We start from the raw sequence: 27,736 nt of genomic DNA, 5'->3' as shown, positions 1-27,736 counted from the left end.
GCAGGCGGCGCGCTGTGATGGCGCCATCCCGGTCGCGTCACGGGGAGCGCGGCGCACGCGCGCGGAGCGAGCACGCGGCCGGAGCTGCGCAGGCGCGGAGGGCCGAGCTGGGAGCGCCATGGCGGCGGCGTGCGGCGGGGAGGTGGCGGCACGGCCCCCCTTGGCCTTCTCGCCTCACGACCGCCGTTTTCTCGCCGTCTCCGGCTCGGATGGGAGGCTCCGCGTGTGGGACGCGGCGAGCAGCCGCCTACAGCACGAGTACGTGCCCTCCGCGCACCTCAGCGCCGCCTGCACCTGCCTGGCCTGGGCCCCGCCGGGGGGACGGCCGCCCCCCGACAAGGTACGGGCGGATCGGGGGGAAGGGATCCGCGGGAGGAGCGCTCGTACCCCGCGCGGCCTCGAGGTGCGGCCGCGCCGCTTCACCCCGCCCTCCCGGCGCCATGCGGCGAGGCCCGGCAGCGCCAACGGGACCGGGCTGGCCCGCGCCACGTGTGGGGCCGCTGCTCGGGACGGAAAGCCCACTTGATGGCGGGGAGCGCGGCGCATCCTTCTCTTTTTTTTTAATTTTCTCTTCTAAATTAACTAAAGGTGTTCTCAGCCAAAGTGCTGATGGCGAAACCCGTTTGCTTTTCGCGTTCCCTGCGTGGAAGCAGCGCTCCTTGAAGCAGCCCGGTATGTGGCACGCAGCCCGGCTCTCCCCTCCTCAGGACCCCGCGCCTCGTGCTCTGCGCTCAGCAGCTCCAAGCACCTCGGGGGATCTCCGCCTTCTGGCTAAGCTCACTGGGACGCTCCAGCTGAAAGCCTCTGTAGTGCACGCCTTAAATCACTTTTTCGGCTCGTTTATATCGAGGTAGTCCTTACTTTGCTCACTGTAACAAACGACTTCCTGAGCAAGATGCTTCTCTTGAATGGATTTGTGCAATACACCCGGTTTGCCCTAAGAAGTGACGAGTTAAATGTGTTTTGGTAAAAGCTTTTTATAAATACTGCAACAGGTATCTTGAAATGCTCTGTGCACTCAGATTACCCACCCAAAGGAAGGCTGTGTTGCCCCATTTTTGTTACTTGAGCAGCTTAATCCATGAGCTATATAAAGTGGAAGAAAGAATTAATTTCAGATTGGCCTCTTCATTGCTCGTTTTTAATTCAGCTTGGAAGAAAAGAAGATGCATACATTAATGGGAAGGCTGAACAGGTTAACAGAAACTGAAACTGATGTTCACCTCTGCTGTGTGCAGTGCAGCTTCAAAGCTTGACGTACCGTGCTGCCTTAGGTCAAGCACAGGAGGTTTTGAGTGGTGCTTAAACATTAGGGCCATTTTAGACAGCCACCCCTAAAGACTACAGATGCTCCAATATAGCTGTTTTTAGGGTTGTATGCAAAAAGGATTTCATCAGGCAAGCTTTGGCTTTCTCCGTTTTTTTCCTATGGCATTGTTTAGTTCTTATTCTTTTTTGCTGAATTGTGATGTCTCCAGGTAGCAGTAGTACCTGGTGTGCAGGAGTAAAACCATGACAGTAGGCGCCTGGTGTTTTGTCAGGTTACACCTCGACTGCGCTTTGGACTGCTTCTGTGTTAATGAAGGCCAGGTGTTTAGAGGGGAGCATGAGGAGTGCAGTGTTGAACTCCAGGCCCTGGAATTGCTGATGCAGTGGTGACTTATTGGCATGCTCTCTGCACACGTGCTTTTGCAGCGTTAGTGCTTCCTGCTTGTCCTGTTCACCACCTCCCTTCCCACCAAGTGGTGTCTTTTGCAAGAGCGTATGGACCACTGACTTTCAAAGTAGTTTCTTCCATCTCCTTCCTAGTAAGTTGCAGCTGTTCTGTCATCTTCAGCTCTTAAGGCTCTTCAGGGTTTTACGAGCTTTACTTAACATGTTAGCAAGAGAAATGAGATTTCTGTTAATTAGAAGAAAAGTCTCGTTCTCAGTAGCTGCCCTACACAAGAAAGAATGTTACAGAAATTCTCATTTGCAAATGACTTTTTCTAAGTATCTCTGCTAGTTAAAGCTAAGCTTTTTGAGTATTTTAAAGTAAGTTTGAGTTTCCATAAATCTGAAAATATTCAAAAGAAGCTGATGCTTGATACATATCAGCTGCTCTGTCCTCTCCATGAGAGCTAGGTGCTTCTTTGGAGTCCCTTCCAGCATGAATAGGTCTGAATTTTTCATCGATGCTTCTTTCAAGACAGAACACCCCATGAATAGTGCTGATGAAGACTGTTCACTAAAGGAGTGGATGTAAGAAAAGTAATTGGAGAAAACTTCACTACCCCTACTTTCTTCACAACACTGGTAGTGCTGCGGACCTCAGCGGGACCTTGTGACGCTCAGTGATGCCTTTGGTTTGCTTTAAGGGAAATCAGTCATAATGAACCATATGGAGATTGAATGAGCTTTAATTAAAGCTTTATTCAGGGGACAAGAACAAAATCTGCTCTTAATTGTGGTTTTGGTTCCCAGTATTGATTGGGAGTGATAATTAATAGAACTAGATATACAGATTTTAAAAAGTCTCTGGAAACATATAAGCTGTGCTTACGTCTCCAGTGGCAACGTGGTCCCTGTCTTTGCATTTCTAACAACTGTTTTGAGGTGGCTGAGTTGGCACTGCTGCCAGAAATTTAACGAGTTTATTCAGTGCGTGAGTCTCCTTATATTATCTTAAAACCTGGTTGATTAATTAGTTGTGCTTTGTAACTGTGGTGATTTCTCAGCACTTATGTTTTCATTTCTTTTTTTGTAAACACTTTTCTTTCCCAGGGAAGGTGAAACCTAAACAAATCCTTGCAAAAACCAATGTCCTTACTTTTCTCTAGAGCCCACTGCTGTTTTTAACAAGCAATGCAGCATATTTGCATTTATTGGCTTTGAATGAAACCATTTTCCTTGGGGGTGGGGAAGTGTGTATGTGAAATATGTAGGAAAAGAAGGCTCTAGTTCTTCAAACTAGTTTTGAGACTATTTACCCTGTGCTGTTAAAGTTTTTAATTTGCTGAAAACCCCCAAAGTATGGTAGCCATTATATCTCTGGAGCTGTAGAAATTATGTACGTTATATGATGTATACGATCTGACAGATGAGAATCATAGAATCAGTAAGGTTGGAAAGGTCTCCTAAGATCATCATGCCCACCCCTGCCATGCCCACTGACTGTGTCTCTCAGTGCCACATCTCCGTGCTTCTTGAACACCTCCAGGGATGGTGACTGTGCCAGTGCCTAACCATTCTTTTGGAGAAGAACTGTTTCCTAATATCCAACCTGAATTAGCCATTTTATTTTAGTGATTAATTACTTGGGTTTACCCAGTCACAATAAACACAGCTGTTTCTTCTGCCTTTTTTTTTTACTCAAGTTTTGCATGCATTTGGTTAAGCAAGATGAAATTCTTTATCGAAGTAGTTGGTATCCCTTGCGAAGCAGGAGGGTGTAGACTTGAGAATTGCCTGATAGGCTGTAGGAAGACCCCTAGTAATCGACTCCAGGACTAGGATAGATGACATAGTTTCAATTCCTGGTTGCTTCTCTCTGTGTGGTGTGGTCACGCTTTCTTTTTAGGAGGCATTGTGGTTACTTAGTATTGCAAGACTGATGGTAAACTGATGATTCCTAATAAAACTTAACATACGTTTCTGTTCTGGGAATGAAATAATTTGGTCATGTTTAATCTTTACCTCTGCCTCTGGGAAATGAACTCTGAAAAATGTTTTTCCCTCCATGTGTGGTCACTAAGTTAGCAAAATGGCCTCTATTGTGCATTTCCAAGAGACTCAGCAACTTTGCTACCTTGAACGTGGAGGTATAAGATGAACCTCTAAATTGCCACGTCTACATCTTGTGTCTTAGCAGAATTTGTGCTGGCTGACTGGATCTCAGACTTGGAGAGGTTTCTTCCCCCTGCTTTAGCACTTAAGAATAACAGGTCAAACTAATTAATTCCATTTTTTTTTATTCTCTCTTTTGCAGGATGGCCCCCAGAGGAAAAAACGGAAGTCTGAAGCTACAGGAATGGACAAGCAGTTAGACATCCTGGCTATTGGCACAGCAGTTGGTAGCATTTTGTTGTACAGCACAGTAAAAGGAGAATTACAGAGCAAGCTAGTAAGTTACACACTCATTGTCACGTGCTGCCAAATAATGGTAGTTTCAGTCAGCTTATGCTGTTCTTTCTGTTGCTTAAAAATGGGCTAAACTGACCTAGTTAATCAGATCTTTTCCTCTTAATGACTGCATACGTGAATAGAATTGCAATAATTTAGATTCTTGGGAATCTTTGAGTGGTACTGCTGTTGGCAATATGAGACCTCTTGGTTTGGCAGTATCCTAACATTGTGTGTGGATTTATTTTACATCAAATATGTTCATAATGATGAAATGTCTAAGTGAACAATTAAGTTCTCCCTGGGCATATCGTCCCCTGTGCCTCTCTAGGGCTACGGGAGGAGAGGGCAGGATTGAAGTATTCATCAGCTCTTGGTTAAGCTGTGGTACTCTTTGATGGACTCTGTACATCCTGATTGGACTTCAGCAAGCAGGCACTTAGATATCTGTTATCAAGACACCTGTGCTAACTGTGCTACTCCTCAACAGGTTTGGCTGTGTATGTCAGTAGTGCAGGACAACTTTTTGTTAACTGAAGTAGCAGAACAATAATGAATACATGCACAGGTGAAAATATGAAGTATCTTTAACTTGCAGCTCTGTATGTGTACTGGTTGTAAAAAGCACAAAACAAGTTGCATGCTATGCACTCCCCTTTGAGGTATCTGTGATTTGGATTCATTTCTTGAAAGAGCACTTTGTTCACATTGTTGATGTGGGGAAGATTCAGTAGCAATACCTCTTTATTCGTAAGTAACCCTCTCCTGTTTTGTAGGATGGTGGTCATGACAATAGAATAAATTGTGTGAGGTGGCATCAGGACAACTGCTGCTTGTATAGCTGTTCAGAAGACAAACACATTGTGGAATGGAACACACAGACCTGCAAAGTAAAGTGGTGAGTGATCCTCTTGCTCTGATTTGTTGTCGCTTGCTTTTGTGTATTTCCTCATTTACAGGTGTCAGCACTGTGCTGCTGGAAATGCTGCGCTCTGCTGTGCAGGCTTTGTGCTCGCTGTACTAAATTAGCAGTTAATTACTACTTTAAAGGAATTCAGAGTGGTTTGAGTAAGGGATGAAAGAGTAAATCTTATGGTTGGATTTCTTCCTCTGTCTATTGGAGGGACGAAATACAATGCTTCGCTGCTAAGAGGGATGGGAGTTTCTCCATGCTAACTCTTAGTGAGATATGGGCTTCCAGTTGCTTTTCAGACACTGAAAATCCACGTTCTTAGAAATATCCTTAGGAGTGTGGGGAAAGCAGATGCTGGAACACCTCATCCCACTTAGATCTACTGTGCACACCTGACTTAGCCCCAAGGGCCTAGCTGTGATGATACCCATTTGGTTTCGCTCACTACTGATGTGCAGTGGGGACAATTCCACTTGGCTGTCTGAGCAGGCTGCTGCCATCTAAACTGTGTTGAGCCAAACAAAACTTAGTGCTGAGTTAACGAATTGTCTAGGGTAGGTATTTGCTTTCTTTTTCAGTACAGTCAGTCTTTTGTTGTAAGCTCTAGGAAACTAAGTCTTCTGTTAGTGATTCTGTTTATCTTAACTTAATGAAAGTCTGGAATGTGATGGCACCTTGACCCTTGTCTTCTACTGTTGTTACTTTTTTTTTTTTTGTAAAATTTCCCCATTGTGTTATTTCACCATTTTACAGATTTTGCTGAAGATGTTTGAGCACTGCAGACAGACCATTCCCAGTAACCTCCTCAATTTCCTTAGGAAGGAAAGGTGTCCTTATGTTTAGACCCTGATGCAAAATAGCAAGAGGTGGTGATAAGATCTCCCATTAGCCTTCTCTTCTTGGGTGTGAAGGAACTTGTTTCCATAACCTTTTCCTCCTTACACTCCAGCCTCCAAACTTTCTTGGTGATCCTTCATTGGATTGACTGCAGTGTGTCAGTAGCTTCTCCAAACAGGATGCAGTGCTCAGGTGTAGTTTCAGAAATGTTGCACAGAAAAGGGGAATCATTTTCCTTGATCTACTGGCCATGTTCTAGCTAGTAGAGCTCAGTGTGCGGCTGCAAGTACTCACTACTAATTCATGTTAAAGTGGTCTATAAGGATCCCCACCTCCTTTGTTGCTATTATGTTTTCTGGCCATTTGAATCCAGCCTGTATGAGATTTTTTTTTTTTCCTGGCACACATGAAGATGCTTTACCCAATCCTTTCATCTTGGAGATTTGACTGCCTATTTCTCCAGCTTGTTGAGATGAGCAGCTCTGCCCTCCAGCATACTTATCAGCTGATCTCCCTAATTTCTTAACGCCACTGAACTTGCTAGTGGATGCATACTGTCATATTTTCAAGGTCATTCATGAAGACCTGAGCAAACACTGAGGTTGAATGGAATTGGAATGTCCTTGGGGAATGACACCAATAACTGGCCATCAGCTGGATTTCATGGCAATGATTGCAGGTGTTTGAGCTCAGTGTTCCACGCAGTTCGTATCCTACCTTGGAGTCCACTCAGTTAGTATCCTTGCAACCAAACTGGAATTACATAGCCTAATGTGAGATGTTGTCAGAAGCACTGCTAAATTCAATTTAAATAGTGTACAGTGTGTATCATCAAAGGCAGGTTGGTTAGGGATGATTTTCTCTTTTTAAGTGTGATTGCTGTTTCCAGTTGCTTTTCTGACCTTTGTATATTTGGAAATCTTTACCAGGTGGATTTGCTGTGTATAATCACACACTGCCTCTCATTTCCTATATTCTTTTTGCAGATAGGTTTGTCATTTTTCCAAGTCAACAGAAATTTCTCCTGAGCAGTGCACTCATCAGGGATGATGGAGTGGTCTTGCAGCATCACCGACTTAAATATTTTTGGTGCATCCCATTCCATCTTAGAGGCTGCATGTGTGACCAACTTGCTGTTGTGATCCCTGATTTTACCTATCTTTATTATTATTATCTTTTTTATTTTTTTTATGGATAATATTCTGCTCCCTCTGATTCTGGCGCTGGGTTTGGGAATGTAGGAGGCCTGAGAGCAGTCCTAGCTCTTCTGTGGTGTGGCTTTTTCTGTGTCCCGAACAGATCCTTACACCATTCAGCACTGGGCCCACACATTTCTCAGTCCTAACCTTACTGCTTCTGATGAGCCTTTTGATCTTCTTTTTGTTGGCCTTCATGTTTCCTGCTGCTCTGAGCATCCAGCTGAACTTTGGCTTTCCTGCATGCCAGGGCAACACCTGGTGATTTTCTTCGTGTTGGTGTGTGCCATTCTTGTGCTTTAAGATGGTTATCCTTGAAGAGCAACCAGCTTTCCTGAGCACCTTTTGCTCTTTATAGCAGTCTCCAGTGGAATATTGCCCATCATTTCCTTGAATAAGTGGCAGTCTGCTTTTATGAAGACCAGAGTTGTAATTCTGCTGTTTGTCTTGCTCTGTAGCACATGCCCAGCACATCATCCTTGTTGGCCTCTTCTAATACATACCTGTAAGTTCTTCCCTGGCTCTTGGCGTGTTTCAAAGCAAAGCTCCATGCACTCAAAGCCACCTTTATGTGTAGAGAAAACCACCTCTTCCTTGCACCTTCCTGACGTGTCTTCACTAAATAGCTTTCCTAAAAGTCCATTAACTACAGTATTCCTGTCTTGCATACTATCCCACTGGTTCTCTATGATCTCTAGTAAGATCAAAACTACGAAGCTCCCCATGGATATCTAGCTCATCCTGTTTGTGTCTCATAGAGCATGTGTTCATGCACAGCCACTTGAGATGGCTCCCAGCCATGCTGTTGTCTCGTGAAATGTGAGAGCTGCTCTTACTGCTCTTCACCCTGGGTGTTTCCCTCTGCGTTGCTGCATACCCCCGCTTCTTTTGTGACTGGTTATTGTTCTTGTCTCACACCAATCCTAGGTTAGTTCCCTCTTTGCTAGGTTAGCAAGCCTGTGGACAAAATTGCTCTTGTCCCACTTTGCAAGATGAATGTTGTCTCCCCTCAGCAGTCCTTGTAGCTGGAAGAGTCCCGTGGTTAGACAAGCCAATAAGGTGTTGGTGAGCAGGACGTGCCTGCTCCTATGTGAGTCGTCTCCATTGAATTGAGGAGAACACCACCTATAAGCTGCTCAAAGTTTGGCTGTAAGGATACTTTGTGGCAGTCCTTGTTTTCAGTTAGAAAGCAGTAATTGCTTAGGAAAATGCCAAGAAGTACTCCTAGATTTGATGAATGAACTGCCTGTTAGAGGCATTGTGATCTCTAATTTTGAAAATGGCATTGAAAAATTATTGTTGGAGTGCAAAAATGAAAAGTATGCTGACATTGTAATATCAGACTTTTTAGCAGAAGTCACATCGGAAGTCATGTATTGCAAGTCATGCCTGAGGTAAAAGATATTGGAGTCATAGAATCGTGCAATGGCTTGGGTTGGAAGAGACCTTAAGGACCATCTACTTGTACATTTGAATATAATTTCTTGGGTTTGCTACATTAAATGGATATGGATCTGAAATTCTTAGTCCTGACTTACACTTTGGAAGAGAATACAGAATTTTGTTATACTCTGTGTAAGGTATAATACTGCTTGTCAAGTTTGTAGCTAGTAAAACTTGCAGCTTCTACGAAATCTAGCAGAGGTGATGGTGCAAATGAGCTCACTTGTAGAAGACAGAAGAGGTGCTGCTTGGCATAAGAAAGGTCTCAGGAAGTATTTAGGAAGGGGCTGTTCACCATCAGAAGGTGGTGATTGGGTCGTGATTATTATGTATTGAGGGTTTGCGTTAACGATTTCCTTGTAATTTTGTCCCCTTAGAAATATGCAATACTCAGACTCTTTCTAGGCAGGTGCAAGCTTTCTGTGACAGCATCTTTCTTTTTCTTAGATAGTGCTTTCAACCGTGGAGTTCTTAAACCTTTGAGGTCAAGGTTATTATTGTCAGTGTCACTGACAGGCTTAGGAGGAGTGCCAGGAACTGGGTAGGCCTTAAAACTCCAAAGTCCATTCTGAATAAGTTGATGGAAGCTTTGTGGATCGTGGTTCCAAGAGAAGTCTTAACGGTGTGGCTCTTCTTGCCTGATGCTGAGTAGCAGAGAACTTTGAGGGGGGGATAATGAGAACAGGATAAACAAATATGTATTTTTTTAAACAACAGCAAAGGAAAACGAACAAAAACTAGTCTTAATTATTTCTTTATTTTTGAGGAAACTAATTTGAAATTGAGGAGCTGAAACAGAACGATTTTTGACCTAATTTTTGACTACTTAGCCTTTTTTTAAAGTATGTTTTGCCTTAGATTATCCAGCAGAGTTGTCATGCATTTTGAAGTTATGCTAATGAATGTCTTTTCTGTGTCTCCATCCAAATTCTAGCAAGTGGAAAGGTGACAACAGCAGTGTCAGCTCTTTGTGCATCAGTCCAGATGGAAAAATGCTGCTGTCAGCTGGTAGAACTATAAAACTGTGGGACCTGGAGACCAAAGAAGTCTACAGAGTAAGTAACTTTGTGCAACTAGACATCAAAAAATAATATATATTATTTATATATATATATATATAATATATATATATTTATATATATATAAAATGTACATATTCTTCTACATATTCTATATATGTATATATATAATGTACATATTCTTCTTGATTAATGGCATTGTGCATTTAGTGTTTCCTAATGGGACATCTGAAAATTTGGTAGGGTGGAAGGAGACAGCTGGCATCTTTGGGGCTGCTGGAAGTTATTTCTGTGATGATACCTTCAACTGTGGTTTCAACTTCCTGACAGTTGAATGAGGATGTTGAATTCCTTGGCTGTGTCTGAGAATGCTGCCAGCAGCCTTTCTGGATCCCATAGCATAAGGATAGGTGCTGTTCTCTTTCACTGTGTCCCTTTCTGAAGCCTTTCTACTGGGGAGCTCGGTTCACTGCACTATCAGTTCTTGCTGATGTGTTTTTGTGAGAGCTCCTGTACCTTTGTGCTGAGTATCTCTTTAAAGCCTTCAGGTCTCTTAGCTAAACTCTATGTAACAGTTGTTATCAGTATTGCTGTGGAAGCAATTGGAAGGCAGAGGGACAAAAATGTTGTTCTCTGGGCAGGGCTAGGACACAAGGAATTTAGCATGTTTTGGCTGTTCCTTAAATGCAGTCCTGTTCCACTGTATGACAGCAGATAGGAAGCAGCAAATCTGGGTTTCTGGTGTTTGCTGTCAGCTGAGTGTGCACACGTGTTACTATGGGCTTGCTGGCACATGGCAACTACTGTGTGTGCCTGCATCCTATAGTGACCAAAATCACTGTGAAAATAAAAATTGAAGCGTTGATTTATTTTATTTCATTTTGTTCAACAGCTTTAGTGTGTCATCAGACCTGTGTGATCATCTTCAAGTTGAGGATTAAACTGTAAATCTAGTTTTGTTGTGAAGTGTGACATGCTTTCTGACAGTAACAGCAGTACAAGCAGGTGTGATTTCTTTCACATGAGCTTAGTTTCAGTAATTTTGCCTTTGATTCCCCATTAATCTTAATTCTGATAAGTAGGTGAAGTGTCAGGAAACATTTTTGAGACATGTAGGAATGTAAGGAATCTGATCACCAGTTAGAGAAACAGAAAAAACACTGAAATACTCTTGCTAACTTTGATTTTTGGGTCTTTCTTAACATTCTTTCTTAACTAATGTTTTAGTTTTTGTCATATAGCTGATGATGGCAGTAATTGAATTTCCCCCCTGTTCTCTTAGCATTTCACAGGCCATGCTACATCAGTGTCATCATTAATGTTTACCACAGTGAGACCTATGAATGAAAATAAGCCCTTTGATGGAATTACAGGACTTTATTTCTTGTCTGGGGCTATACATGACCGGTTACTGAGTGTTTGGTATGTGAACTTCTCTCAATTTTTAACTTTGATTACGACTGTTACTGAGGATAGACTGAACAATTATGTTCTGAACTCTGATGAAGCAGAAGGGGCGCTCTGGAAAAATGCAGTGATGATCTCTTAAGTAGTGGTTTCAATTCACTGACTGTTGAATGAAGACCTAAATTTCCTTGGCTGTGTCTGAGCGTGTTTCCAGTAGCTGCCACTTGACTTCCCAGCATATGCTAGGAATGCAGTGCGTGGTATGCTTCTTGTTCTTTGTGTTTGCTGTGAAGTTTGTTTTCTTCTTTGCTGAATTCTGCTTGGTGACTACTTTGCATTTGAAATTTGAACACCTTTTAAAGCTGAAAGCTGCAATTATGACATCAGTATTTTTGGCTGAGGTGTGCAATACCGTGATAGTGACAATAGTAGAGCATGATTTGTAGGCTCTATAACACTGTGCTGCTTTTCAGATGTGGAGGATGCTGTTTGTGCCCTGTTAAATAATGTGTGCTGTTTGTGTCTCCAGGCAGATCAGATCAGATAGGAAAGAAAAGAATGCTGTGATGTCTTTCACGGTAACAGATGAACCAACGTTTATTGACCTGACCGTGTCAGAACTCAAAGAAGAGGTAGGAGCAGTAGTTTGTAACCAGATATGGCCAACAGTTTCACATCAAGTTCCTTTTAGGGCATTAAAAAAAATAATAAATTTGTTTGTATTTGGTTTCTGTTACGCAAAGATGAGATTTGAATGCAAGTTCAGTGGTGTGAGGATATTTATTATGGGTTCATTTGTGTAGCTAGCAGTTTGAAACAATTATTTTCATAGCTACTAAGTGCAAATTCCATGTTTCCTTCAAAAATTTTGCTTGTGATGGCAGAAATATGATTTGTTTCCTATTTGGAACAACTTAGTAATCAAAATGTTTCTTAGATTTCAATAGTAAAAACCAGTGAAGATTTCTTTCTGAAATACAATTTGAGCATGGCTCTGTATTTTTGTCTATTCTCACATGGCTATGGTAGTATAACTGTGTTTGGAATTAACTAGCCTTTATGAATTTATGTAGCTGAGCAACATTCCTCAAGTCTCTTTCAGCAAGAAGTTTCAGAATAGTTGTCTTACGAAAAGTGGCTGCATATGAAATGTTCACAAATCATTTCTGTAGTTACTTAAAACATTTTTTTCCCCACCTGCCTTTAGATTCCTTTATAAAAAGAGTATTTCATGCTAGAACTCCTAACGTTTCCATTTGTGCCCTTTCACTGCATGTGTAGGAGCTGGGAATATTCTGTGATGTGCACCTGGAATTTAACTGCACTTTGTACTCTGTTTTAGTTTCTTTCCTGTGAACGTATTTAGTGTGTAGTGCCTGTGTAGTTCAGTGCATCTAGACACCTTGGGTATTATATTTTTGGAACACTGCTGCTTATACTCATGTCTGCTAGTAGCCAAGCTGTTCAGGTTTGAATATTTCAGTATTGATACAGTAAAGCACAGATTTGAAATTATGTTTTTGTTTTCTAACTGCTGTAAGTGTTCCTGAGATGTGTGTCTGATCTAATTGTATGGATTTAGTTGTATCTCTAATGTAGTTGCTGTAAAGAGTCAAATTGTAACCTGCAGATGTCTCTTGATGTTTCGTACCTGTGGATGTCTGTCGTTTGGTCTAACCAGAATCTTCTATTGTGACTTCTTTCAGCCTGTGAAGTTAGCAGTTGTTTGCAGAGATGGGCAGTTGCATTTATTTGAACACATCTTAAATGGGTAAGGAGGTATTCCTTCTGAGAGTATATATGGCAAGGTCTGGGATTACTGGGAGGCAAAGCTCATTTTGTTGTGCTGCTGCCTTTGAACTCATCTGTTCACAAATTGAATTCCAACTGACTCTTTGTCTTGGGTTACTTGACATGTTTCAAGAAATGCAGGGGAGCTTATTTGTTGGGGGTTATGCTGTGCTTTGTTGCTTTAGCCAAGATTTTGCCTGATTTAATCTCATTTAAACTATCTGTAAAGGATGTAAACTAGTAGAGTTTAAGGATTTGATAATGAAGAGTGCATACTTGTGCAAGATATGGAAGTCTTTAAGCTAAACATGCTGTTGTTTTCCTTTCCTTTTTTTTTTTTCCCTTTTCCCTCAGCTACTGCAAAAAACCTTTAACATCAAACTGTACTATCCAGATAGCAACGCCTGGAAATGATGGAGACTCCACGCCAAAACCAGTCCCTATTCTAGCAGCTGCATTTTGCACAGACAAACAGTCTCTGCTGCTTGTGTATGGAAACACCTTACAGCCCATCATAGAGAAAGTGGTATGTAAAACATATTGGAAAGGTTTTGGATTTCATACTTTTTTGGAATTGCAGCGTGAGATGGAACTTACTCTTTCTCCCTTCTCTGCGAGTTATGACTGCTGTCCTTGTGTTGTTTAGAAAGGGGATGTGCATTCTGCTCATTCAGCTGAAGTGTGACTTGGCATTATTGCTGGCTGTTTCATGCTGTCTCAGCTGTTAATACATAAGGCCAATGAAACTTTCTAAAACTTTCAGTTTGCCTGTGTGAGCTTCTCTGCAGAGCACAGGGATCTGGTAACAAAAGGCAGATGTGCAAAGCAACTGCTACGCTAGTGGAGGATAAGGAGCTCATTCTTGTTTGTACCTTTGGTTTGTTCTAATGAACATAGTAGTTTGATGAATCACCACTGTGATTCATTGGCAGTTCACTGTTTTTATTCCTCTCTTTCCAGTCTTTGAACACCAACGAATCCCACATATGTTTGATAAGGGACGTCCAGAAAGTGTTGGCGCTTAAAACAGATGATGCTGTAACAAAGGTGAGCTCATTTGAAATACAATTGTCTTGCATCTCTTGATTTACTTAGAAAATTCTAGAATTCTCTGCTGTCTTCTAAAATAAATTTGGATTTCTGAATGAACCTGCTTAGAGCTGCAGTGTAGTTTCAGAGACCCACAGCCCTTGGCTGCTTTGTGCACTGATAGGCCTTTGCTCGGTTACCTTCCTGTAGCTTGTGTCACAGCTGACAACACTGGTATAGAGAGCAGACAGCATTGGTTTTCTAACCCTCAGGTTAGCTACCAGTTCTGGTGCTCCATCAGCCTGGTGGAGCTTTGTGCTAATTCCCCGGTCCTGGAGCTGCAGGGTAACAGAGCTGAGATGCAGTGAGAGATGTGGGAGCTCCCTGGCATGCAGTGATGATCTCCATCTTGGTTTCGCTTTTTGCTGAATTCCAGTGAAGACTCATTTCTCTTGGCTGTCTGAGCATGCCTTGTGGAGAGAAAAGTGATGATTTGTGTATTGAGCGAAGTGAGTAGTATTTTAATTTTATTATTTTTCTCCAGTAAAGTTCTTGAACCATGAAATCAGTTTTTTATTTGTGAGATATGACTTGTACGCACATCATCTGGAAGTTGAAATGCTCACTGCAGTATATGTATCACTTTAGTGGGCACTCAGCATGGCTCCCATAATGTACACAGGGCTGGGTGGGTACTTCAAAAGGACACTGAACTGCTGTTATGAAAGAAGTGTTCTGGAAGTAGCATGTAGCATTTCCTAATAGGTTGTGGCAGGCTGCTTTTAACATATGTGAGGATCTCGAAATAAAATCAGTATTTAAAACTGGAAGGAAGATTGAGATATTAGCAATTCATTCTGATGTGTTTCTGTCTTTCTGCCAGGTAAAGACACCAGTTGTGAACTCGGACACCAAAGTTCTAGTGCCTGGCATTCCAGGGCACAGTGCAGCTGTTAAAACTCCGTCCTCAGGAAAGGAGAAAAAGAAAAGCAAAAGGAAACCAGGAGAGACAGAGGTAAAGTGCTTCCTCATTTAAACCCACCAGTCATTTGAAAAGCAACCAGAAGTGATCATTGCAGCTTCTTTAGGTATATTTGAACTTGAGTTGTTTGCCTTTGTTGTTTGCATGAGGGCAAAGTGAATCATACTGTCTTGTAGGAAATGGGTTTCCCTTTGGTCAAAACCTTACTCTCACTGAAGCCCTGACTACATTGCCCACAAATCTGCCTGTTACTGCAGAACTTTGTTACGCACTTGCCTGTCTCTCTGTGCTAAGACACATTACTGCTTCTTAGTTAAAACTTCATCTTTTCTTTTTCCAGCTATCCTCTCAGTATGGTATTTTCCAGCAGGATAGGAGGGAATGGTATATATTAGCTACTTTACTTTCAGCTGTTATTTCTAAGAAATGGCCATGAAACACTGTTCTTATTTCTTTGTCTGCAGGACAGCATTGAGGAACGCCTAGGGGCGTTGGATATTGATGTGAGCAAAGTAAAAACTCCAGGTGGCCTTCCACAAACAGATAGCTTTGCAGTGCTTTTGGTTCAGGGCTTGGAAAGCAACGATGAAGACATCTTGAATGTAAGTGTTGCAGGATCACCGTATGCTGTTTAAACTATTTGTTGAGATTTGTGGGGAGCTGCTGTGGAAGCTGAGCAGTCGAGGTCCTGTTGTTACTCCTGGCTGCTTTTTGCTGATGTGCTGATAAGGCACAGGTATTATGAATGGTGGTAGGGGTATTTTAATGCTAGCTACTTTTTCTGAGACATCACATGAACTTTGTAGCAATTATGTTTATGGTAAGTTTGTTGTGTGAAAGTTCAGATATCTTACAAGTCATGTTACTAGTGCAACCATCTCCCTTTTAGTTTCAGCTAGAGAACAATCTGTGCTCAGTCCAGAGGGTACAGTTTCCAAGTAGGTGTTTGAAAAATGCATCTATGACCACAGTTTGACCTGAAAAGCTTGTTGCTGCACTTGGATTAGGAGGATTTTATACTTCTGGGGCAGGAAAAGGAAATCTCTTAAGGATTTGTCACTGAGTAGAAATTACTTGTCACCAGTGCAAGTGAAAGGCATTGTATTTACAGAAGTGAAGCATGGGAATAGAAAAATAGCAAGGGAAGTTCTTGTTAATATGGCTGTTATACTTTGTTTCTAACATGAGATGGGTGGACTAGGGGCAGTGGCTGACTGTTTTAGACAGGTTAATCAAGTGTTTATTCTGTTAATTGTAGCTGACTTGAAAAATGGAACTTCTTTGCATTGTAAATTTTATTTTATACGTTACCCTCATCTGAGCATATAGAGGTAGCGCAGTAGAAAAAGAGGTTTAAACCCAGGAATTTTTCATTTTTGTTCCCACATGTGTTAAAGCTGAATGATCATCTGATTTATTTTTCCATTTTAACAGAAAGTGCTTTCCACAAGAAAGGAAACTTTAATAAAGAACACAGTAGCCAGAATGCCTATACACGCTGTCATTCCACTGCTGCATGAGGTAGGAGAGATTGCATTTCATGTACCTGTCATACAAACCACATTTGGCTTGCCTTTTAGCTGGGGAAAATTATGGATGGGTCTCTCAATTTCAATGAATAAATCAAGTCAAATGATATTGATTTAGTAGTTTTACAATACTGAACTTATTTGTAGTTTATTTCTGTCTTACTCTTACCTCATCTGGCTGAAGCTTAACCAAAGGACAAAGTGCCATTGTCAAAGCTAGGAAAAGCCATAGATCATGTGGTGCTATCTTAAATGAATAAGCAGGAAAAAAGGAAGAGGTTAAGCTAAAGCTTGTTCAGTCTGTGGCAGAAAAATAAAACCAACCAACAACACGTTACTTATTTAATATTATTAAAGTAGCTGATAATTTGAAATTGGGAAATAGCAGTGCTAATCACGGTTATATTTCTCTTGCACTTTAATCTGCTGGCCTCAAAATCTATTCTTGTGGCACTAGTCTTTCTACCCAAATATTGGGCTGTCATGTGGATGAGCTTTAAGCTCATTATGCATTTCTTGCTTTTAATTGTTACTGTTCTTGTTCCTCTAGCTTACAAAGAGATTGCAAGGCAACCCATACAGGTAAGAAGCGAGTTGCCCACAGTTCAACTTATCTGAAAACGTCTATTCTGTGTTTTATGGCCTGTGCTTCCCTGTGAAGCTTCCATAGTAATTGTAATGAACAGTTATGTTAATAGAATCCTGAGGTAACCTGATTGTGGGTGCAAAGGTGAACTTTTATTAAGACTGTGCTGTTTTGCGCTGACATAAGTGAAATTAAAAAGGGGAAGGGATACTTGAAATGAGCGTGTAGCTGAAGTAGCAGACAGCTCAGACATGATCAGAGTGTCAACTCAGATCACTTTAAGATGTGTAGCTTGTATTTAAGAAGGACACACAGCTCTTCCTGCACCTGCCAATCCTGCTATATTGCTACAGCAATAGCTTTGCTGTGACTAGATGTCTGTAACTGGATTTAAAAAACAACAACAACAACAACAAAAAGTAAAATTGTAGAAGAAGAAAGAAGTAGCATTAGTTTGATCTTCATTGAAATCTCCAATGAAAAACCATGAGAAACAGATCCCTGAGCATGTGTAGTTCTCATCTTTCTCTTTAAACGTCAGTTCTTTTCCCAGTAAGTATTTCTTACTTGGGTATCTCATCTAGATAGCCAAATTATTTTATTTCCTACTGCGTTTTTCTTTTTATGTAATGAAAGTCAAGCGCTTCTTGTAGAACAGCTTATCAACTAGAAAGTGAAATGTGTGTTGTCAGCCAGCATCTTAATATCTATGATATCATTTGCAGTGCCTCACAAATGGTTCGATGGCTGAAGTTTGTTTTTACTCTGCATGCATCCTACCTTTCCACGGTAAGTATTTTGCATTAAAGTTAATGCATATGGCTGAAACTAGACTTAAGTGCTTAAATGTACATATTCTTCCTTCAGGAATCTGTCTCTTGCTGTGCATGGTATGAGAGTATGTACCATGGTATGGTACATGCTCAAACCAATGTATAGAGGGTTGTACTTCACCGTTTTGCTGAATTGATGGATATTTGTTACAAATTGTCATGGATTACCAAGATAAACATAATAATAGCATCCCAAAGTCAAGCCCAAACCAGTTATGTCGTGGGAAAGAGCCAAATAATTGTCAAACATAATCTAGCTGTTGTCATTAGCACTTACAGAACTAAATTTCTGTACTGAGTATGACTGGATATATAGGGTAAAGGTATGACAAAGTTGATGGAGTAGCAGGCAATGTAGTAGCTTCTGGGTGGAAATCCAGCCTTCCCTGGATAATGCACTCTAGCTCAGTTTACAAAACAAACAAATGTATTGTGACACTGTTAGTCTTTTATATTCCTGGGGATCTCCCTTTCGTTACAGTTGTGTCAAAACTTGTATGCATTGCTAGTACTGGGTTTGTGTACTGGAATGTATTCAGTTTCCATTCACACTGCTTTCCAAGAAGTCCTCCTAAATGTGCTATTAGGAAATGTGGAAGGAAAAAGTAGTGTAAGTAGAAGGGGTTATGGTTCTAGACAAGCCTATGCATTAACTGGTTGGGTTGCAGGTGATTTCTGTGAATCCTCAGCAATTCCTTCTGACCACAGTGATGTCAGCAAGGATTGTTTGTCCCAAATGCGTAAGGATAGTTTAAAAATACAAAAGTAAGATACAGGTTATGTATTGGGTAACAGCTTTGTTTTAATTCATCCATTTTTTCTCATAAGTTGCCAGACCTCATTCCTCAGCTGGGAATGCTATACCAGTTAATGGAGAGCAGAGTAAAAACTCTGCAGAAGCTTTCCCGTCTACATGGAAGGCTTTTCCTTCTTGTCACCCAGGTAAGTTCAGCTGAAGAACACAGGATATGTAGAAGTGTTATTTGCAGGCTTAGCCTTCTGTTGTGAGAGCATCCAATGGGACCTGTCATCAGGAACTCAGTGCAGCTGCTGTACGGCTATAGTGGTAATACTCAAAGCATTGCAGCTGACTGTCTGGTCAGTCCATGCTCACAGAAAGTGTTGCACAGTCTGTCCTGCCAGATGAGTGTACTAACTCATAGCATTTTAAATGGGAATAAATGGGATGTATTGGGCTGCTTTGAAGCAAATGCCTCTGAAATTTTACTTTGTCCTTCCTATTTATGCGGCTGTTAAACTACAATAATAAATGAATGCATGTTAACCTCTGTGTAGATTTATGTTGTTGAGAGTCGTAGTGACTTGAAGTTTGCGGAAAATGTGGTTCCATGTAAGGCTAATCTGCAAATTCTGTTCAGGTTGCAGCATCGGAAACAGTTCAGGATGTGATGGAGATTAATCGGACTGCAAAGCTGGTATATGAGGATGGTAAGTGCTGTATGCTAGATGTAGCTCAACTCCAGAACTTGTGACAGCTCACAGGTGGTGGCTGTTCATCTTGCTACTGTGATGTTGGTAGTGGACAGTCTCCAAGCATGGAGTTTTTGTGGGAAATGTATGGCAGGCAAGTGAGTGATTAATCGTGTAGGCATCTTACAGTTCATTTTGTCTTTCTTCCCCTCCTTTGGTTTTCTTCCCTTCTATTTTTTTGGTGAAGTCAGAAGGGAGGCCAGCAAAACCTCAGACTTCTGGAGGGCAAACTTTGAACTGTTTGGGACCTTGGTAGGGTCTTCCCTTGGGATTCAGTACTGAAGGGTAAAAAGGTCCCAGAAGTCTGATCTCTCCTCAAGAAGGAAGTCTTAAAGGCACAGGAGCAAGCTGTCCCCCTGTGCCACAAGATGAGACAACGGGGAAGATGACCAGCATGGATGACCAGGGAGCTTTTCCTGAGGCTCCAGGAGAAAAAGAAAATCTGCCTCCTGTGGAAAAATGGACAGCCAGCTTGGGGCATACAAAGAAGTTGTTAGAGTGTGCAGGGAGAACATTAGAAAGGCAAAAGCCCAACTTGAACTCAACTTGGCCGTTGAGGTAAAAAAAAGAACAGAAAACTTCTTTACAAATATCTATTAACAGTAAGAGGAGGGCTAAGGAGAATCTCTATCCTTTACTGATGTGGCAGGGAATTTGACAAAGGCTGAGGTTCTCAGTGCCTTCTTTGCATCTGTCTTTAGTAGTCAGACCAGTTCTCGTCAGGGAACTCTACCTCCTGACCTGGAAGTCTTCGATGGGGAGGAGAATAAACCCCCCCACAATTCAGATGGAAACAGTCAGAGATTTACTACTCCACTTGAACTGCCACGAGTCCGTGGATCAGATGGGATCTACCCGAGGTTGCTGAGGGAGCTAGTAGAGGTGACAGCCAAGCCACTTTCCATCATCTTTCGGCGTTCTTGATAACTGGAGAGTTCCCAGAGGATTGGAGGCTTGCCAGCGTGACTCCTATCTACAAAAATGGTTGTAACGAGGTTCTGGGGAGCTACAGGCCTGTCAGTCTAACCTCAGTGCCAGGGAAGGTTATGGAACAGATCGTTGTGAGAGAGATTACACAGCATCTGTGGGAAATCTGGAGTATCAGGCCTAGCCAGCATGGATTCACAAAAGGCAGGTCCTGCTTGACCAACCTCATCTCCTATGATCAAGTGACCCGCTTGGTGGAAGAGGAAAAGGTTGTTAAAAGGGCAGCAAAGCTGTGGAGGGTCTGGAGCGCAAGTTTTATGGGGAGTAGCTGATGGATCTGGGGTTATTTAATTATTATTTAGAAGAGGAGGCTCAGGGGAGATCTTAACTGCTCTCTACAACTGTCTGAAGGGAGGTTGTGGCGCAGTGGTGGTTGGCCTCATCTCCCATGTAACAGTGATGGGACAAAAGGCCTCAAGTTGCACCAGGGGAGACTTAGATTGGATGTTAGGAAACATTTGTTCTCTAAAAGAGTTGTCAGGCACTGGAATGGGCTCAAGGAGGGGGTACGGTCAGCGACCCTGGAGGTGTTCAAAAATGTGTGTATGTTGTACTGAGACGATGGTTTAGTGGGAAGTATTGGCGATAGGTGGACAGCTGGACTGGATGATCTTGGAGGAGGTCTTTTCCAGCCTTGGTGATCCTGTGATTCCTGAGTCCCAAATTAACGAATCAATTAATTGAAAGATCTTGAAGTACTTAACTGATGACATCAGATTTCTAGTGCTAACTGCCCTTATGCGGAGGTAGATGCAGTCAAGGAGCTGCTACACTTGAGTCAGTGAGACTTCACAGCAGTGTGTGCATATATATTTCCAATTTGGGCCTGCAGTTTCTACTACAACTGTGTACTGTATAATCATAGCAAAGTGACTAGTTCCTCATTTGTTGGTCAACCTAGTCTTCATATGGAATGAGTTTTGGAATTTAAATAGCACAGTTTAGTGGAGGTTTAGCAGCATATGGATTTGAGTTTTGTTTGAACGTATTCAAGTCTGTTGTCCAGACTGAGGGATTGTTTTCTTTTGCAGAATCCTCAGAGGAGGAAGGTTCAGATGATGAGATGATTGCGGATAGAGACTCAGATGTAAGTGGAGTTGGATTGAATCTTCTCCCAGTCATTTGTCACAGAAGTTGTGTTAATGTCAAAGATTCAAACATTCCTATTTTGTTCAACCCTCCAGGAAAACTGGGATGAAGATGAAGAGAAAGAGGAGCAATCAGATGAACAAGACATGACTGTTGAAAAGGAAGTTAATGGTGATTCTGATTTGGAACCAGAAAACGAAAGTGAAGAAGAATAACGGCATAAAAGAATAAACTTAACAGTTTAAAGAAGTGGGCCACCAGAACTTTCTAATTCTGGATCATCTTGCTGAAAGATGCCATATTTGCATATAGGGAGTGCAGACTTATGCGCAGCCTATGTGCAGGGGCACGTGTGGGGCACTGTGCATTTCTGAATCCAGAATGTTTAACCACGCCAGCCTTCTCTTGCCCTATTTCCCTGCGCTTACTATAGAAACATTTCTTCCACCTCTCATGGTCAGATTATGCCTGTCATGTGGACATGCATTTGTATCTCAAGTGAAATAAATCTGCCACCGCTGTTTGTGTGGTAAACTTGGTTCAGCTTTACACTGAATTTGTTTCAAATGTTCAAGGATCAAAGACAGCTGATCTATACCTTCTTTCCATGCTTCAGTTAGCAATAGCAAGTGGGCATCCTGCTGCTTTTTTGTTTGTTTTCCAGGAAAAAAAAAAGGAAAAAAGTTATTTTTGTAACGTTTAACTTCTCCAATGGATTTCCTTTCTTTCCTCCCATCCTCCATTGGTTCAGCCATGCCTTGGCAATGTCTAAATGCCAAAGTGGCTTAAAAACAGCTTTTTTTTTTTTTTTTTTTTTAAACAAATTTGAACTTGAGACTTTTATATGTAGAATCAATGATTTTTCTCGTGCTTTAAAAAGACATTAGAACTATCACTGTTCCCTAATTTCATTTTAATTGAGGCTGTATATAAGATTAATGCTAACCCAGAGGATAGACTGAGGTGGGTGGGGAGAGGGGAGTAACACAGGGAAATGAGAAGGTGGATACTTGTGAATACGTAGCGCACAGCTATCTGTTTATTATCAATTTTTAACCTCAGTGGCAGAGCAAGGACAACTGATTGCTCAGCTAATGGAAGCTGAAGAGGTACAAACACATTTTTAAGAGCAAAACATGGTAAAGGTCTGAGCCATTCACCACTATAATGTACAATATATTTGTCTATAAATGGAGCTGTTGCAACTAAATGCTGCCCTCTTTGTAAAGTGAATAAATATACATCTCCTTTACCAAATAACCTGTCCTGTGGTTTTGTTGAGAGAGCCCTTAGATACCTAAGGGTGGTGGTGAAGGATGAAATGCCCTGTTTGTGCAAACCAGATCTCTTGTGGAAGAGGAAGGCAACCTCATAGTTTACAAAGCAAAGTATCTGTAACTGGTTTCTTAGCTCCTTGTTGCACTGGGGCTGCAGTGTTGTCTGGAGAAACAGTGGATTGTGTCATAGGCTAATCTGATGTGTAGCTTTTGAAGCAGTACTGGTGTTCCTGTAGACAGGCTGGCTTTGAATCTGGTGAAAGAGGAATGTGAATGACAGTCTGGTGAATCTCTGGTGAGTGCTGACCTGCTGAGCTCTTGGGGTGTGGAGTAACAAGAGCAGCACCTGTGTTTCAGTTGTACAATGTCCTACACAGCTGTGTCAGCCTTTCTAGAGGGCAAAGCAGCACTGTGGGTTTGGGTCAAGCAGTGGGCTGGGTACTCTGCTGTCTGTTGGATTGTGAGTCTGTGTTGCAGTCAAGGTGGGTGTTACCTGTGTCCATTATTTCAGCACAACAGAAGCCTGTTGTGGGAGAGGAACCGTGGAAGAACCCGGCAGCAGGAAGAGGAAGGGAAAATCTGTGACTTCTCAACACTGAGATTCTGTGAGCCTGGTTCAGCAAGTTGGTAGAATGGGTCTGAGTTCTGCTCTTTTCTGGTGTTGGCAACCAGGTCGTGCTGTATCCTGTGAGCCTTTACTTGCATCATCTTCAAGCAGCTATCCTGAAACTGGATGTGCCAACTGCAAGCAACTGGGGTCCTTGCAAAAATTACCTGCACCTGAGTTGATAACTGACTGTTCTGTGCAATTTCTAACCTTTAAAACTGCTTTTGTGTCTGCGTGAAGTATCAGCCAGCTGATAGACTAAGCATTCATGTATTTGTTTTTCAAAGATGCAACATCATCTGGAGGAAGGGGTTGGGAACTGAGTAGCCCTGCCTTTCAGCCCTGATGCTGGTGTTTGTATGAATGAAGGGAGTCAGGAGGTAGACCAGCTGCTTGTTCTGAGCAGTGGAGTTTAGGTGGGGGCATGTATAATGTCCATGATGTGTCCAGTGCAAGCCTCAGTGGTTAAACAGTCAGCAAGTCCATGAGGTGGAAACTCTGACGTATATTGCTTTTATATGCCCAATGTGTATTGTGTTCCATTTATAGGTGTGTACTTAACGATCCTCCGGGCACCTCTGCAAATGTGAGGGGTACTGCTTTGCTGTTTTTACGTGATGATGGCCTAATTTCCAGATTGCTGCAGTAAATGACATCTGCGGTAAAGAGCAATACCACAGCTGACCAGAGGGTGTCACAGTAGCTTCACAAAAGGTACGTACCTTGGCTATCAAGAACAACCTGTGAAGTGTGGCACTCAGGATGGCATCGTCTTAGCACTGCTGAAAGCATCCTGCTGTGAGACAGTGTCAGTCACAATATCCTCTCTTATTACGGTTCTGCTTCCAGGGGAACTTCCTACTATGCCAAGGGTTTGTGCTGAAGGTTCTTGTTGCCTCCCTTGCTAAATATTGCAGCATTTCTCTGCAGTGTGGTACTGGAGTAAGAGCTGCTACTGAGATAGGGTGTATGGCCTTATAGGTAAGTTTCACTTAAGGCTATTAACACAGATTCCATCTCCAGGGGACTAATCTGTGGGGGATCAGCCTTTGGGATGCTGGTTCCTTGTCCTCTATAAGGAGGGGCTTGGGGAGAGGTCACTGCAAGTAGTTTCCTTGCATGTGTGTCTAGCCTCACTGCTGTGGGACCTTGAGGAACCATCCAGGAGGTGGGCTGTGGGGAAGTCCCATATGCTGTGAGTTAATGAACTGGGGCTAGCTTGAAACTTCAGTTTTACTTCAGAGAGCAGTATGACTGATGTAAGGAAATATGATTCCTCCTAGTTTGCTCCAAGTGAATGACTTCACCTGGGCGCCAGGCAACCGTACCCTTCCTGTCTGAGACGCCACTCACCGCCTCCCTCCTGGATTGTGGGTTCCGTGTAAGATCAATAAGATCATGAAGAAAATCCTGCTTGGAAAAGAGCCTGGGTCTCTCTCTAAGGAAAAGCCTGTGTGCTTTTCTGTGCTTCTGTTCTGGCAGCAGGACGTAATGCTGTTTTGAAGGGAGGGATGAGAGAGAGGAAACGAGATTTGTGTGAGTGGATCTCGCATTATCTAAGAGGGGGAATGAAGTCACAGTCAGACCTGGAGCCTATCCAAAGCTCTTCTAATCACAGAGATGGGCTTAACTAGGTTATTTCAAATGTCTTGGCTTGATAACAAGCACTATAAGTTATTTAGGCATATCTTAAGGAATTAATCGTAGATTTTGTCCTTGAAAAAAAACACTTCCATCAAGCTCTGCACTGGCTTTGTGAGAGTAGTTTGTCTCTGAGCTCCTTGCACTCAGGACCCCTCAATTTCCGTGTCTAAGCCGGAGGGCTGCTTGCTTTCATCAGCAGGAGAGAGCACTTGTCAGTCAGCTGTTTCACTGACTTCCCAAAGGCCCTGCAACAAAACCCCTGCAGCGCTTTGCTGCCTGCTGGCATGTTTTGGGAGGAGCAGGTTTGTGTGCTTGCTATGCTCTCCTGCACATAGTAAACCCATTCTTTATATTCAGCTGCTCGCCAATGGGGGCAATAAATGATTTATAACCATGGCAGCAGTTGCTGTGGGAGACTGGCATCAACAAGGAACTTTCTCGTGTCCACGTCAATGAAACTACAAAAAAATCTTTCCACTCTGCATCAGGCATCTCTGGTGCCTCACAAGGATTTGGTGTAGAGGTAAGTCAGACAGAGATGGTATCACATGCAATGTCTGTAACAGAACTGATGACTTTCAACTGTTCCAGGCTGGAAGTTTGGATAGGATCTTCTGCCATCATCTGGGCTTTCTGGGAAAGCAGCTAACAGCAAAGATTTGTAGAATCTGCTTTTGCTTGAGTTGCTCTGTGTTGCTTCAGAGATTTCTGTAATGCAGAAAATCTTGCAGTGTGAACATGGGCATCCATAGCTGCTGTTTCAGCTGAGGGGCTTCCAGCACTTTGCAGGCTTGGGTGCTCTCTGGACTTGCAGTTCTCCGTAGTATCATCTTGCATTCAGGCTCCTCAAATCAAGGTGTACAGCTGAAATACAGGGATGATTAGGGGAGCTACAAGAAAGAAGCAGACTCTTTAGTAGAATCTGTGGTGATAGGATAGTTAGAGAAAAGAGATTTAGGTTGAATATAAGGAGAACATTTTTACTGTGGGAGTGGTGAGGCACTGGCACAGGTTGTTCAAAGAGGTGGTGGGTGCTCCGTCCTTAAAGACACCCAAGGTCAGGCTGGATCGGGCTCTGAGCACCTGGTGGAGCTGTGGGTGTCCCTGCTCATTGCAGCGGATCGGAGTAGATGGCCTTTAATGGTTGCATGGGAACCGTTAGGTCCCAGCCTGAACCAGTGATTGAGCACCTGGTGAAGGGGTGGAGCCAGCCCTGGAAACACAGGTGCAAGCAATTCCCCTATATGACCTCCCTAACCTCATTTACAGGCTGGCAGCCAAGAGGGAAGGATCTCTTCTTGGAGACTGTTTCCTTTAAGGTATTTTCCAGTGAGCTCTTATCTTCAGAGCAGGGTAAGCTGTTTCTTTTTTGTTACCTGTTTGTGAGTAATTCATTTCTTGGGTTATCTGAAAATTGGTCAGGCAGCTACATACCTCTATTTTTATACTATGCAAGAGTCCTTTCCAACTTAAACAATTCTACAATTAAGGAATTGGCAAAAGGGTGTTTAAGTGAAGTAAACTAATAGGGTGAAGGGATGGCTTTTCTGGGAAGTGTGAACTCTGGAGGAGTTTCAAAGTGACGATTCCTTTCCTACAGTTTCCTCAATTCCAGTGAAATATTTTCATATTTATAGGAAGGGTTTTTCTCTCTATCTATAAATAAATTTTTGTCTAGCTGAGGTTGTTCAAATGGAGAACCCCATTGTAAGATGCTGAAAGCTGCACCAACTGCTGCTTTGTAGAGGGGAATGATAACAGTTCTGTGCCTCAGTTCATGTTTCATATGCAGGACAAAGGAGAAGTTAGCACTGACATTTCTGTACAGAAGTCTGAGCAGAACAGTGCTCCCAGTGCTAGCAAAATGCTGTGAGTAGGAAAGCAGCCTATGCACACCAGTGGGGTGATACACATGTCAATAACAGTGCTGTACTTTGAAGTGTCTGAGGGGTGATGCTGGCTGTCCAATTGTTTCCCCTGCTGAGCCAAGGCAAAGAAACACCTACTGCACCCTCAGGAGGGCTGATACAGGTTTTGGGATTGTAGTAAACATAAAAGGTTTTTCTAGCCATGTTGCAACTCGCAGCTCCAATCTGCTGATTGCTTTGCAAAATGGTGGGGGAAATATATGTGGTACAAAACCACTGGGTGCTCAGCCTGTGTCTGTGCTGCTGGCAGCTGTCCCCAGCCCTGTGCTCTGCCGCGCACACAAGGTGCACTCCTGTGGCCGTGCCTTCTAGCTCCTTGTCTTGCACTGCATGTGCATGTTGTCTTGTGGGAAAGCTGTTGCAATGTGGTTAAAATGCTGGGATGCCAGAAAAGAAGAGACTGGTGGTGATCTTTTTTTTAAATGTAAAACAGTAATAGCACTTCTGGGGATGTGCAGAACTTAAGTGTACTCAGGGACCATAGCAGATGACAAGTGAAGCCTTATGAGAATATATATCTACAGAAAAGAGAGTTAAATAAGCACGGTCTATGTGTCCAAATTAATTTGTAAAGTGTGTTTCTCTGATGTGTGAAGTTTAATGGTGTGCACGGAACCTTAGCTTTCATCAATTTGCTTAAGGGTTCCTGTAGTTCTCGTGACTTCAGGAGGCAGCTTGAGAAGCCGGTCTGGTGTGCCTGATGTCACTGTGTCACTCAGGAAGGAAAGGCCTGGTTTGGGAAGGTGATCTTGTGTAGCTTTGAGGCCTGGGATGTATTTTCTCTCAAGGATTTAAGATTAGAGTTTTAATTGCATCTGATAGGAAATGCTCTGAACATCAAAATAGTGCTTGCTGAGTGGCTCCCAGTGTCACTGCATTATAGCTGTTGAAGGATTACAGTAGATCCCCCTGTACGAATCTTCCTTCCATTAACCCCCAAGTCGGCTTGATGCTTCCAGCTGCAGGATTGGTGTCTCCAAAGGCTGCCTGTTCTCCTTCCTCTTGGAGTCCCTCTGTTTGCCAGTCCTTCCTTTATCATTTCTCAGT

The 27,736-nt window shown here is 42.6% G+C and overlaps 2 protein-coding genes and 4 non-coding genes across 7 annotated transcripts in view; all 6 read left to right on the top strand.

The window, feature by feature from the left end:
• The first annotated feature begins 118 nt into the window (after positions 1-118).
• Positions 119-22,490, top strand: WDR43 (WD repeat domain 43). Of its 2 annotated transcripts, none has more exons than XM_042893050.1 (18): positions 119-340; positions 3,968-4,102; positions 4,878-4,999; positions 9,425-9,545; positions 10,792-10,931; positions 11,446-11,548; positions 12,623-12,687; positions 13,062-13,233; positions 13,668-13,754; positions 14,620-14,751; positions 15,183-15,320; positions 16,153-16,239; positions 16,798-16,829; positions 17,559-17,622; positions 18,495-18,608; positions 19,046-19,115; positions 21,176-21,231; positions 21,329-22,490. In XM_042893050.1, exons 1-18 carry the CDS (start codon positions 119-121, stop codon positions 21,446-21,448), a joined length of 1,980 nt encoding a protein of 659 aa, XP_042748984.1. In that variant the 3' UTR covers positions 21,449-22,490. The 2 variants fall into 2 exon arrangements, with proteins under 2 accessions (XP_042748984.1, XP_042748992.1); XM_042893058.1 differs by lacking the exon at positions 119-340 and adding an exon at positions 766-850.
• LOC122174933 lies at positions 5,427-5,503 on the top strand. Its single transcript, XR_006177276.1, has one exon. It is a non-coding gene; the product is annotated as a small nucleolar RNA SNORD53/SNORD92 (small nucleolar RNA).
• On the top strand, positions 9,796-9,879 carry LOC122174935. The gene has a single exon (XR_006177278.1). It is a non-coding gene; the product is annotated as a small nucleolar RNA SNORD53/SNORD92 (small nucleolar RNA).
• On the top strand, positions 11,039-11,122 carry LOC122174934. Its single transcript, XR_006177277.1, has one exon. It is a non-coding gene; the product is annotated as a small nucleolar RNA SNORD53/SNORD92 (small nucleolar RNA).
• LOC122174932 lies at positions 14,126-14,204 on the top strand. The gene has a single exon (XR_006177275.1). It is a non-coding gene; the product is annotated as a small nucleolar RNA SNORD53/SNORD92 (small nucleolar RNA).
• Positions 22,491-26,044: 3,554 nt separating the features above from the next.
• The window catches only part of TOGARAM2 (TOG array regulator of axonemal microtubules 2), a 73,271-nt gene continuing 71,579 nt past the window's right edge, over positions 26,045-27,736 (top strand). The window contains exon 1 of the mRNA XM_042895274.1: positions 26,045-26,114. The gene's annotated coding sequence lies outside the window, so the exon portion shown is untranslated. The remainder of the gene's footprint in view (positions 26,115-27,736) is intronic.

Source organism: Lagopus leucura, unplaced genomic scaffold (assembly GCF_019238085.1).
Source record: "Lagopus leucura isolate 7727_CA_CO unplaced genomic scaffold, USGS_WTPT01 Super-Scaffold_73, whole genome shotgun sequence".
Taxonomy (NCBI): Eukaryota; Metazoa; Chordata; class Aves; order Galliformes; family Phasianidae; genus Lagopus; species Lagopus leucura.
The sequence above is the reverse complement of the archived record's forward strand: the minus strand, read 5'-3'. Positions and strand labels throughout refer to the sequence as shown.